General features: G+C 45.7%; 1 protein-coding gene across 1 annotated transcript in view; it reads right to left on the bottom strand.

Moving 5' to 3' along the window:
• Positions 1-2,990: 2,990 nt before the first annotated feature.
• mtmr10 (myotubularin related protein 10) overlaps positions 2,991-13,434 on the bottom strand; it is a 60,785-nt gene continuing 50,341 nt past the window's right edge. Inside the window, exons 10-16 of the mRNA XM_063190274.1 lie at positions 12,191-12,321; positions 9,823-9,892; positions 8,931-9,001; positions 8,297-8,469; positions 6,267-6,437; positions 5,408-5,599; positions 2,991-4,117 (exon numbers count right to left, since the gene is read on the bottom strand). Coding sequence (XP_063046344.1) covers positions 3,011-4,117; positions 5,408-5,599; positions 6,267-6,437; positions 8,297-8,469; positions 8,931-9,001; positions 9,823-9,892; positions 12,191-12,321 — 1,915 coding nt within the window. The 3' untranslated portion in view covers positions 2,991-3,010. The remainder of the gene's footprint in view (positions 4,118-5,407; positions 5,600-6,266; positions 6,438-8,296; positions 8,470-8,930; positions 9,002-9,822; positions 9,893-12,190; positions 12,322-13,434) is intronic.

The following is a 13,434-nucleotide window of genomic DNA, read 5'->3' as shown; positions in this document are numbered from 1 at the left end:
TTGGCAGATGCTTTTTAACCAAAGCATAATCATCACCAACAACACTAGCAGACATGAAGTGCACGGGAAATATACAGAACAGAATGTTCTGGTCTGCATATATATGCATATTGCAAACACTATTCAGAAGCAAGAGGCTGATTTCTGCTATAAAAACCCATCTATGCAGAAACGTGTTTTGAAGTGAACTCCTTGAAGTATGACTGCTTTAATTGAGGGGTCCATGCTTTTTACAGGGCTGCTTACGTCAGAATCAGTATTTACATCATCATGCTGTTTTTTCCAACCGTTTCAGAGTAGGCATTACCCGTTGCCCTTTTTTAATATGCATATAAGGCACTTGCATGTACGTCAAAGGAAGAAAGCAAAACAACTTGAAACCCATTTCGTGTTAAATCTTTGTTTATTATCATTATTAGCTTTATGATTCATATGACAGTCACTGACTTTACATGGAGACCCCTCTCACCATAGAAATTCCCAATACAGTTGCCATAGTAACTACCCATCAAACCTGCATGGTAGACACCTTATCTACATACAGTCACCTGGAATCCACCTGAGCCGGTGATGCTTCCAAATGTCATTACCCATATTTCCTTTGGATCACTCTTTCACACAATCGTACACACACTCCGAAAAGGGAAAAAAAACCTTCCTACAATTCCCAGAACCCCCTGCCTACGGTTTGCAGGTCGGCCAAGGTCTCTGCTTCCTCCTCCTTGATGTTTGGCTTATTTGAAATCCTCGCCAGGTTAAAATAGGGGCCTACACGAGGAGAGGAGTAAGACAAAAAACAGTCCTCCAAAAAAGACGTAGGCTATTGTTTTAGCACGGTGATGCCACTACAGACTAGCCGACTGTGTGTCAGCACTTTGGCTGTCTTCAAGCAATGCATTCTGGCCTCAATCATTTTTCACTAGCTCACAGCGGCGCCGGGAATAGAAAGATCGATGCACTGTGGAGAAGGAATATTTGCAAAATGCTGCAAAAATCTGCCACTGACAAATGGTAATATTTCCTTGCCAATGTAGAAACCCAATATTGTGAATGTGTCCAAATATACAATTTTCACGTTATACCAGTACATTGACAAGTGGTTGGAGTGAATCTTCACCCATAAATGCAAGTAAAAGGGTAGTGTCACTGAAACATAGCGAGGGATGGCATTCCAGGAAGCAAGCTCCATCACACCTGCAATGGTTAATGCCACTCGACCAGTTAGTACAGCCACCTCAGTGACTGGACATGGAATAGAACTCTTGCCATGGAATGCTGTGGTATGGCTTCATGGCATTCTAGATTGTCCAAATGTGTCACCATTCCAAGTTTAGAATACATTGCTTTGAAGTATACTGCAGTTGTAGTACGTTTACCAAGGGAAATAAGTCTACTTTAAGTAAGTCCTAGTAAATTTACCACCCTTGAGTTAACATATCCAGGGTATGTCACCTACACACGGTTAAAAAGGCACACAAGAGGTTTGCAGTCCCTGTTATAATCTTTAGGTTGGATTGGATTAGCTTTTATTTTGCTTCTCTTTTTTGCAGCTGCTGAAAGTCTTCCTTAGTAAGGTCCTATAAATATCAGTGCTGTGTATATTTCATATTTACCAAACCTAACAAAAAAAACACCTCAATCCAATGTTACAGCGAGCAAAAAGAATCTTCTGTAACACCACACCACAACAGACATTATTAAATTTGAGCATAATGCTCTACCATATTTGGATTCCTTTTAGTGGTAGTACACCATATGACAGTAAAATAAAAACAAACAAAAAATAACATGGACATAAATAACGTACATTACTTCATAGTCAAAAGGGATGAGAAGTACCGTATTTAAAAAGAAGGAAAAAAAGAGAGGAACAGAAATCTAGGAAATTCAAGCCAAGGAAACCATAATGTACATCATTATTATTTATTATTAGTCTGATCGCTATCCGGAAGATATGCACGGGCCTTCACCAATGGCTGCAGTGGCACACCCCACTCCCTCTCACCACAGAGCCACACGCACGCAGGCAGGCACGCACACAAGCTGCTTCACACTCTTCAGAGCGCGTGCATTCACACTGTTGGTCACACACACTTATATGCTGCTGAGGACATCATATCACACAGATAAAGGGAGCGCTGATGGCAAATCAACCAGCTGATTTGCTCGCCTACTGTAAGGGCATTTCTCATCGGGCAGGATCCAGCCAACCCTGTTTGGGGTCCTAAATTCCACTGTTGCTTCCTGTATTCGTACAGCCTATTCACCCGTTCACTTACACGTGTGCACAAACCCAAACTCTCAAACATACGCACACACGCACCACAAAGCCACAAGTGATGACAATTTCCATTATTTTGGTTTGTTAGTTTTGGTGAACATCATCAGTGATGAAGACCCATCCAGCAGGTCTACTGGTCACACATACGCACAAACACGAACAAACACACACACACACACACACACACACACACACACACACACACACACACACACAGGCGAAGATGCAGCTCCACAGGTTAGTATCCTCAAAATCACTCTGGTTTTATTTTCCTCGGTCCCTCCTTTGCATTTAATTCTGCAGTCATTGTTAATACCTCAAGAAACCAAACAGAGAGAGAGAGAGAGAGAGAGAGAAAATAATAGTCACTGAAGGTCTAAAATAAGGAAGGCGTGTGCGTTCTGGGAGACCATTTCCAAAAGTTTCTTTTTGTGCAAAAACACGCCCACGTATCCACCCAAACACACATTCTCAAATACAGACGGAAGTTCTGTTGCAACGCGGGAGCCAAATGCTCCCTCAAAGTCTTCCTCTTCTCCTCATTTCCAGTTCCATCCAGCCCATTCATCCTCCTCGTTTTCCTTAGGCTGCCAGGTCAGCTTATGAATGTATATATGCCTTACTTTATACGCCCATGATTTAGCTCATTTACCCACTTCCTCTGATGTGAGCCAGTATGCAGAGCTCACCCCTTTTCCTTCCTCCCGCCCACCCACCCGCAAAGCCGTTTCAGAGCGTCTCATTGGCCAGTGTTTCGGTTGACAGCCATATGCGGGCGCCACTCAGGAGCTTGCTGAGGGGCGTGCCCAGTAGGCCCGGGCGGCATAGGTTGCCCGCGGGCGAGAAGGGGAACGAGGAGCTCACGTACTCCGGCGTTCCGGAACCGGAACCTCCGGACACCGTTCCGGAGCCGGAACCTGGCAAGGCCATGGAGGAGACCCGGAAGTACATGCGGCCCTGGTGCTGCTGCTGCGGTGGTTGGTCAGGGTGGGAGTGGGAGTGGTTGTGGAGCTGGGCGGGCCTTTGGGGGGTGGTGGTGTTGGCGGCAGGGATGAGGGCCAGGATGGGGCTTTGCACTGGGGGAGTTGGAGCTGAAGCTGGAGCTGGGGCTGGGACTGGAGGGGCCAGTCTACTGTAAGGGGTGGAAGTGATAGTTGGGATGTTGTTATTGGGGGTGGAAATGATTGTTGGTATGTTGTTATTGGTAGGAGTGGAGGCGATGGTGGGGATGTTGTTGTTATTGGCAGTAGGGGTGGAGGTGATTATGGCCGATGACGAGTTGTTGGTGGTGATGACGTTGTTATTTGGAGTGGAGTTGAACTTGTTGGCGATAGGGTGATTATTGTGATTAGGGGTGGCGCTGCTATGGTGATTGGGGGTGGAGTTATGGTTGGGGGTGGAGTTATGATTAGGGGCGGAGCTGTAGTTCCTCAGGCGGCTTTGCAGGTTGTGGATCTCGTCCACCAGAAGCGACAGCTTGTGGTAGGCGGCCTGTGGCCCCCCGCGCTCGATCCGGGCCTCGGGCACCCAGCGCAGGAAGTACAGCCGCCACAGGGGCAAGTGTGAGGGCAGCAGCTGGGGCAGGATGAGGGAGGCGGCGGCAGCAGCGGAAGCAGTGGCGCCACCCGGTGTCTCGGTGGAGCGTTGCAGGCGCTCGCGTACAAAGCGCTCGCAGGGGCTCTCCACGGGTTCTCGCAAGGCCGGGCCGAGCTCGGGCCGGAGGCGGAGCACGAGGGAGTTGCGGCGGGGGAGGGTGTCCTGCACCAAGGAGTCGTTTAGGAGCTGGCCGTTACGCAGCGCCGGGGGCAGGCCACGCAGCGTGGAGCTGTAGCTCTTCTGCAAGGACAAGGGGGGAAAGAGATTTTTTTTATTATGATAAATTATTATTATGATATGATAATAGTGTTAGCCGCTAATTGTGGACTGGGAAGCTGTAGGTCTTCCCCAAGGGAAAGAGGGGAAAGAGAAGTTTTGATTTATTTACGATTATGATTTGATAATAGTGTTAGCCGCTAATAGTGGACTGGGGAGCTGTAGCTCTTCTGCAAAAGAGCTACACAAACAATACACATACGATACACATATGACATAGTTATGAGGCTTTACAAAAACTTCTATGAACCTCAATACCACACATGTCCTATGTTGAACTTGTTATAAGGCCCGGGGGAGTGAACGCTGTGGCTCATCAGCAGGGGGACAGAGAAAAAAAGAAGTAATACATGTACTATGATGTGAGAATAGTGTTAGGAGGTAACATTTGTGTGCTAACGTGAAAGATGCAATTGGTTCACATGACTTAACCGTTTCATACCAAATGGACAATAGACAGAAACGAACCGCCACCGCACAGAGATTCTCGTGTCTAAGAGGCTTTAAAAAAATCCTGTTTTTAAGTCCCTCAATAGGCAACAGATTTGTAAATTCTACAACAGCAAGCAATATACCACTGTTGCTGCTACGCAGTTACTTGTGCACAATCCCTGGTGCTGAACAAAAAAATACATATTTGTGGAAAAAAGGTTGGATTTTTTCTTCTTTAAGTTATTTTTTCTTTTTATTCATTCATTGGCAAGCATGATGACGTTTCGACCTCTCGGTATTCCTCAGATTCACTGACAAACACAGGCTTGACACATTATCTACAACCAATCCTATGAAGTAGAACATTGGAGAGGAAGGAAGACAACACATCAGGAATCTAAAAAACACGCCTCTGCATCCGTAAAACAGTGCCTGTGTCTGGCCATGATCATTATTGTCTGTGTCTGCTCATGGTAATTATTAGCTGTGAGCTTTATAGCCACCAAACACAAAACAACGCCCAAAAGTGTGAGAAAAATACAGTTTCTGAGTGGAACCCAGCCTACGTAATTACTGGATCAACATGTTCTAACACCTCCACATGCACACTCACACACCACACACACACACACACACACACACACACACACACACACACACACACACACACACACACACACACACACACACACACACACACACACACACACATACACCGCAAATGCACCCACACACAAATACAAATAACACAAATAAAGACACACACACAGGCAGACAAAAAAGAGACAGACCCAAACTCGCACACACAGTCCTAATAATCACCTTTGTGCGCTTGAAGGACTTGACGGCTCCGTTCTGGGCAGGCGTGGTGGTGGTGGCACTCTTGCCCACGTACATGGGGTTGTTGAAGAGTGTCTGGTCCTTGGGGCTGAACTGCTGCGACCAGTCCCAGACCGGGGGGAAGCGCAGCGCCTGCTCCTGCCCCAGGGGGATGCTCCTACTGCGGGCAAAGTCCTGAGAGGAGAGGGGGGTGGGGAGGAGGGGTGGGAGACATAACGTCAGTAAAACAGGTTGTGCACATTGTGAAATGGGCACGCACAGCAGTGGGCACACACACACACACACAAAGGAGAAATCTCTCTCTCTCTCACACACACACACACACACACACACACACACACACACACACACACACACACACACACACACACACACACACACACACACACACACACACACACACACACACACACACACACACACACACACACACACACACAGCGAAGGAGTAGTTCCGTGATCCAATTAAATCAGGGATGATAAGGGGCCATAATAGGGGGTCTGTGATAGAGGGAGCTGTGACCTTGTCCAAGGGTGTTTGGGTGTGGGGTATGCTACACTTGCCTTGTATTCAATTAGTGCTGCGAGATCTTTTATGGCCACTGACACATTTAGGACCTTGATTTAACATGTTGAGTGAGATTGCGCGTGTGTGTGTGTGTGTGTGTGAGAGTGTATGCAAGTGTGTGTGCGTGTGTCTAAGTGTGAGTGTGTATGTGTGTGTGCAAGTGTGTGTGTGTGCGTGTGTGCGTGTGTGTGTGTGTGTGTGTGTGTGTGTGTGTGTGTGTGTGTGTGTGTGTGTGTGTGTGTGTGTGTGTGTGTGTGTGTGTGAGATCCTTACCCTGCTGTAGTCTGCTCTCTGCTTGGGGCAGTTGAAGAGGAAGGTGCTGAAGACTGGCACCCACATGCTGTCGCTCAGTATGATCAGGTAGGTCTCAGTGAACTCAAACGCAGACGGGTACTGATTCAACAGCTGCCACACACAGTCCAGGAATAACAGGAACAGGGGAGACTGCGGAGAGGGAGACAGAGAGAGAGAGAGGGAGACAGTGAGAGAGAGAGAGAGAGAGAGAGAGAGAGAGAGGGAGGGAGATTATTTCTTTGCAAGTCAGTAGAGCTGCTTCGTCTGTGTTTTTAATGTTCGGATTCATGATCTCTGTGTGGTGGTTTTGCCGATTTACTGTTATGCTTGTGTTTGTAAAGCAGTCTGCAACAGTGCTGTTTCACTATAAAAACACTATAAAAATTGTGCTTTATAAGAAACCACAATGATTAAACATCATAACCATAGTCACAAACAAACAAGCGAACTGCTGCTGACTTAACCATAATATCACCATCTTGCTAAAAAATAATTGCCTACCAGTAAGTAAAAAAAAACATTTTTTTTCCGGTTGGTGTTCATTTTGTGTGATTTGTTTTTATTAATGGTTGCCACTCATGGTTATGAGGAGAGGCAAAAGAGTTATTCTCCCCAGAAAATGACTGGCAGTTATTTTCGCAAGGTGACAATATGGGAAGGAGGATGCTATTGTTGACCCTTCACCTTTCACCTTCCCATTTGGACATGTGACCTTTCATACTTCCCTTTTGTGATCTCTCCATCCTCCTCTCTTTCCATCTATTCTTCTTGCACTTGCCCTGTGCTTACACTGCCCCTTTCCTCTCTCTCCTCTTCCTCTCCTCCCCCTCATCCCTCCTTCTCAGGTGGTTTCAGCCTACCAGAAACCAGGAAGTGGTCTCCCACACTCCCACCACTGTTGTCACTCAGCCTTTTCTTTCGGTCATCGTTTTTTTCTTCCTCTTTTTTTCCTACATCCTTCACTTCCACCCCCTCTCTTCATCAATCTCGGCTTTGAACACACACACACACACACACACGCACGCACGCACGCACGCACACACACACACACACACACGCACACGCACACGCACACGCACACGCACACGCACACGCACACACACACACACACACACAGACACACACACAGACAGGCTCATATAGCTCATTGTTATTCTAGAGGTGGTTGCAGTGGTCAGGGAAGTGGTGGACCACACTCACCCCCTCATTAGTCTTCTCCCCCAAGCTCCCCCCCAACACACACACACAGAACTCCACTTTGTTCTCTCTTCTTTCAGTTGCCTTGCCTTTTCACTTCACATCCCTCGTCCTTGTTCTAGAGTTCTCTCACTTCTTCCCTCTCTTTCACATCTCTCTCTCTCTCTACTTCCTGTCCTTTAGTCTCACTCTTGATCTCTGTGATTCATCCTAATTCAAGTAGCTTCAGTGACATGTGCATAGAAAATAATAAATACATAAATAATAAATAATAAAGTGAACAAATTATTTTTTTTTTTAAATCATTTATCCCCAATGCATCAAATGACACCTTCTCATGTCTTCCTCTTTCCCACACTCCCATCTCTCTCTCTCTCCCTCTCTCCTGTTATCCCCCTCTCCCTGTCATGAGACGCTTCAGTGGTGCAGGAAGAGGTAAACCGCAATCCTTCACTCCTTTATTTCCGACCACAATCTCTCCCTTCATACCCCTCACTCCCTTCATGCCCACACTCCCTCCCTTCTTCCTCCTTTCCTCTGCAACCTTTGCCCTCAGCCTTCTCCCTCACACTCTCACTTATCTCGCACACTTATCTCTCTTTCTCTCTCTCACCTCCTCTCTACATCCCTCCCTCCTCACCTCTTCCTTGCCGTTCTTCTTGAGGTGGTTACAGTGGTCGAGGAACCTATGCCCTGCCATGACCCACTCCTTCTATCCACCTCTCTGTCTATCTCTCTATCTTACCTGTTCTTCCTCTGCATCCCTCCCCGTCGCCCATCTCTTCCTCCTTCTTTCATCCCTCCCTCCTCACCTCTTCTTTGTCGTTCTTTCTGAGGTGATTGCAGCGGTCTAGAAATCGGTGCCCGGCCATGACCCACTCCTTTTGTACGAGGGCCTGAAAGCCTGTGAGGCTTCTGCAGTGAGGATCCAGCATCAGCTGCACCAGACATGCCACCACACAGCTCAGGTCACGATCCTCCTCCTCTGTAAAACACATAGTACATACAAACACGTAAATGTAATGTACACATACAGTGGTATGTTTGGGCACCCTTTTGGAAAAGCGCTACATTTCTTAAGCTTTTGAAGAAGAAACTTCATTTCAACATATTAAACCATAGGGAAAAAAAGTATTTTAGTATGTTTAACAGACACAATTGTATGTTGGCTGAAACAAAAATAGGCTTGTGCATGAATATATAATACCACTGCCCATTCACACATGCACAAATCACACAAACATGAGAACAACAGAGACCAGAAAAATGTTTCCACAATGACAGAAAGGTAGACTGTGGCTGCCTACAGTATCACACACACACAAACAAGAACACAAGAAACATAGAGTTTCGCACGCACGCACGCACGCACGCACGCACGCACGCACGCACGCGCACACGCACACACAGACACACACACACACACACACACACAGGGCTGCTTACCTAGCAGAATTACAGAGGTGTGTTTTGCTTCCAGAGTGTACACCACCTCCACAGAGTGCTTCAGGAAAGCCCTGAGAAAAAAGACCAGACACACACAGATACATCAAACTCACCACAACAAAAACACATCACCACAACGAACAACACTCAGACACACACACCAAACTCACACAGTCACAACATGTACACAGACAGACAGACAGACTCACACACACACCACAGAGCCACAATATGTATACAAACACAGACACAGACACAGACACACACACACACACACACACACACACACACACACACACACACACACACACACACACACACACACACACACACACACACACACACCACACACACACACACACACACACAGACACAGACACAGACACACACACACATCAAAATAACCCCTACCACTACAACACATACACAAGCACACACATCAAACCCACACCTACACAGATTCAACCAGCCACAACAGAACAGTGTGCGCACACACAATCACACACCATTGCACACATTTGCACACACATGCACAAACGACACCATCCCGCAACCACAACTAAATACACAAACCCTCACATGACAGGACTACCAACACTTGTTACAGTAATTGTCAGTTCTGGTTCTTGACCATAAAAGGCCAATGGAGCTTCAGCTGTCAGACTACATACTGAGTCTAAACTGTAAGTGGTCAGTGGAGACGAATCCTAAAATATCTGATGTAGTGTGATAATATTGTAAGGGCCACAAACATTGGCCTGGCTTCAATACCCTATCCGTGTGCTTATGTGCTTGTATCTGTGTGTCTGTCTGTGTGCATCTGTCTGTGTCCTGGTGAGAAAGAGTGTGTGAGAGAGAGGCCCTGCAGCAAGGTATAAATATTTGTGCATACCTGACATAGTCCATCCATTTAGAGCCCTCCACAGAAGACAGCCATTTCTCCTCCGACTCTTCAAAGGGCTCTACACAGAGAGAGAGAGAGAGAGAGAGAGAGAGAGAGAGAGAGAGAGAGAGAGAGAGAGAGACAGAGAGAGAGAGAGAGAGAGAGACAGAGAGAGAGAGACAGACAGACAGACAGACAGACAGACAGACAGAGAGAGAGACAGAGAGAGAGACAGACAGACAGACAGACAGACAGAAATTTCATTATAAATGTGAAGCGCTCCCTACTGTATGCATAAGATTCCTACGTATTACCAAACCGTGACCACCAGATGTCTACCCTGACCACCTACTGAGTTACCTACACTCTCTGCTGCTTTTTACATATTATACATTACATGTAGCTGACACTTTTATCCAAAGCAGCTTTAAGTTATGAATACAGGGTATTGGTTACAGTCCCTGGAGAAAAGTGGGGGTAGGTGCCTTGCTCAAGGGCACGTCAGCCTTGGATACTCATCATAATCAGAGGGCGGAATTTGAACCTTCAACCCTCTGATTTTAAAGGCGACAGCTGCTCAGAAGTTGATAACTTTATCAAAGTGAAAAGATACTTTCACCAGGAAGGATCATGGCAGACTACGTAGAGAAAAGGTGTATGTACATATATTTACACTACCATGCCTACTGTAAAAACACCTTTATCAGGATATAATACAATACAAAGCAGCATGAGCAATGAGCTCCCAATGACTAAAAACTGAACACGCACAGAAATCTCTTAAACATTTTTTTTCAAATCAATAAAAAAGGACAACGTAAATACAGTAAATCAACAAACAAACAAGCAAAATCAATTCAAAAAGAAAAATCAATTAGGACAGAAACAAACAAAGGAATTTAAAATCAATTTTAAAAGATTAAAAGAACAATACGTACATGAACAAACAAACAAGCTAACTAACATGCAAAATCATTTCCATGCACCCACACAATTTGTGCACGATCAGATTCCCCACTCAAAATATCAATGAATCACAATCAAAACATTTTTTTTGGTCATTCGTCAATGACATTCTTCCACACATTCTCTTCCCCACCGCCACCATCAACAGTGAATGGTACAGTATGCTCACTGCGATTCTCCCATAAGGAGGAAGTGGCAGCTGAAATAGAAGAGTGTTATGACTTCAAACACCAGCTATAATTATGATGTTTAAAGGAACAAAACACATATTTCTTTTCTTAATCCTAAAAGTGATCAATGCATTACTAGTAAATACAGTGATATGCCGTGTGGAAAACGACAAAAGTAAACATGTGCCTCTATATTACTACACACAACAAATCTGAGAGACATCACCAAGTCACACCAGTTTACTGAAGAAAAGAATAGAAAGAACAGCACCAACACGTACAGTGGTCCCCCAACTATATTGCGGTTTAACCCCTTTGCACAGAGCCTACGCCATAACATCACTGTCACCAAAAGTCTTATCTGTTACTTAAGGCTCTCTGTAATGTCATAGCAATGTTGTTATGATGTAGTTGAGTTCAGCAATGAGAGAGCGGGCTTGGTGGCGGGCCCATCTGGTGCCAAAGAGCCTACCTTAATCAAATATTTTTGTCATTAATATGTTCCTTCTATTTCAAAATTCACATGAGAAAGATTTTTGAGGACAACATCTTAATTTATGACCACATGTCTATGGAATCTTGGGGTTTATGGAAAATAAAATTTGGCATTAGATGGGGTAATCACTGTAAACACAGAAGCAAAATGAACAAAGCCAACTAGAGCGGTCTAGTGCGGGCAGATGGATAGACGGACGAATGCATTCAATGATGGTACAGACCTGCTAAAAGAGAGCAGCGTGCACCTCCAGGGTGTGTGTGTGTGTGTGTGTGTGTGTGTGTGTGTGTGTGTGTGTGTGTGTGTGTGTGTGTGTGTGTGTGTGTGTGTGTGTGTGTGTGTGTGTGTGTTTGCGCGTGTGTAATGATGGAGAAATCATTGATGACCCGGCTTGAGTACAGCTGTCTGACCTTTCTCTCTCTGTGTGTGTGTGTGTGTGTGTGTGTGTGTGTGTGTGTGTGTGTGTGTGTGTGTGTGTGTGTGTGTGTGTGTGTGTGTGTGTGCGTGTGCGTGTGCGTGTGCGCGTGTGCGTGTGTGTGTGTGTGTGTGTGGATGGAGGGACTCATCGATGACTCAGACTTATCTCAGCCACAGCAGTCTGACCTTTCTGTGTGTGTGTGTGTGTGTGTGCGTGTAAGGATGGAGGCACTCATCCATAAACCTGACTTGTCTCAGCTTCGCGCGCGTGTGTGCACGCCTGTGTGCGTGTCTGCCTTTGTGTGCTAATTTGCACAGAAACACTCACCGATGACGCAGACCTGTCTAAGTTTGAGCAGGGCGGTCTGCACCTCCTGGATGGTGGGCAGCTGCTTGTCCAGGTCAGACTTGAGCACGTCACAGCGCTGGGGGTGGCTCTTAGTGATGGCCGTGGAGATCCTGAAAAACATGTTATGTATATACATAAATATACAACAAATATACATAAATACATGCATTCACCTTAACTATAAGTACTATATTCCTATCACAGCGTTGGAGATGACTCTTAGTAAGGGCCGTGGACATCCTGAAAAACACATTATGTTCAGAAGTAAATGTGGAAGAAGGATGTCTGCGCTTCGACCTTTGTGGTGCTCACAGTTGAGGACAGCAGAATCAAGACTGACTGGGCTACTTCTCTGTGACAAGACTGTCACTTTGTGAACAAATAACAACTGTAAAAAGTATGCTGATGGCTCCGGGCACCCCTCGGTCTAGTTTCTGAGAAGTGAAATGAATAAAAGTACACTGTATTTACTAAAGCTTTTGGTGGCAGCTGTGCAGATCTTCAAACAGAGGTCATAAGTACATAATCTATTCTAGTAAAGCATTTAACTACATAAGATGGACAGACATTAGATCTTAGAACTTTGAAGTTAGACATTTAGAACTTCGGCCTGACCTCTGACCTTTGCACCAGTTAACATCAACTGTCCCCCGTGTGTGTGTGTGTGTGTGTGTGTGTGTGTGTGTGTGTGTGTGTGTGTGTGTGTGTGTGTGTGTGTGTGTGTGTGTGTGTGTGTGTGTGTGTGTGTGTGTGTGTGTGTGTGTGTGTGATGTCATGTCTGAGGAAGGGCCAGGGTGGCCCGAAACGTCACAAGATTAAAATGAAGTAAATGGGAGCATCGGTGTCGCGGTCCTTTTTTCATTATATTGTGTGTGTGTGTGTAGCATGGGAGTATGGGTATGAGAACACAAGAATGAGAGATTGCATATGCTTGTGTATGTGTGTATCTTCTATGTTTGTGATAAACACTGACATGCTACACATAACAGCAGACTATACTAGATAGTACAGACTGTACAGTAATACACCCACAAGGCCATCACATAAACAGTGATCTGCTAGACATAACACTTTAGACCATACTCTAATACAACATCAAGGCTGATCCTACATCATGGACCAATGATTCTCAACCTTTTTTGAACAAAAGCCCCCTTGACCTCATCGTAAACTTCCCAACGCCCCCTTGATCTAATCATGAACCTGCTAACGCCCCCCGTAGC

Source organism: Engraulis encrasicolus, chromosome 23 (assembly GCF_034702125.1).
Source record: "Engraulis encrasicolus isolate BLACKSEA-1 chromosome 23, IST_EnEncr_1.0, whole genome shotgun sequence".
In the NCBI taxonomy this organism is placed as follows: domain Eukaryota; kingdom Metazoa; phylum Chordata; class Actinopteri; order Clupeiformes; family Engraulidae; genus Engraulis; species Engraulis encrasicolus.
This window is presented reverse-complemented; position numbering and strand designations above follow the sequence as displayed.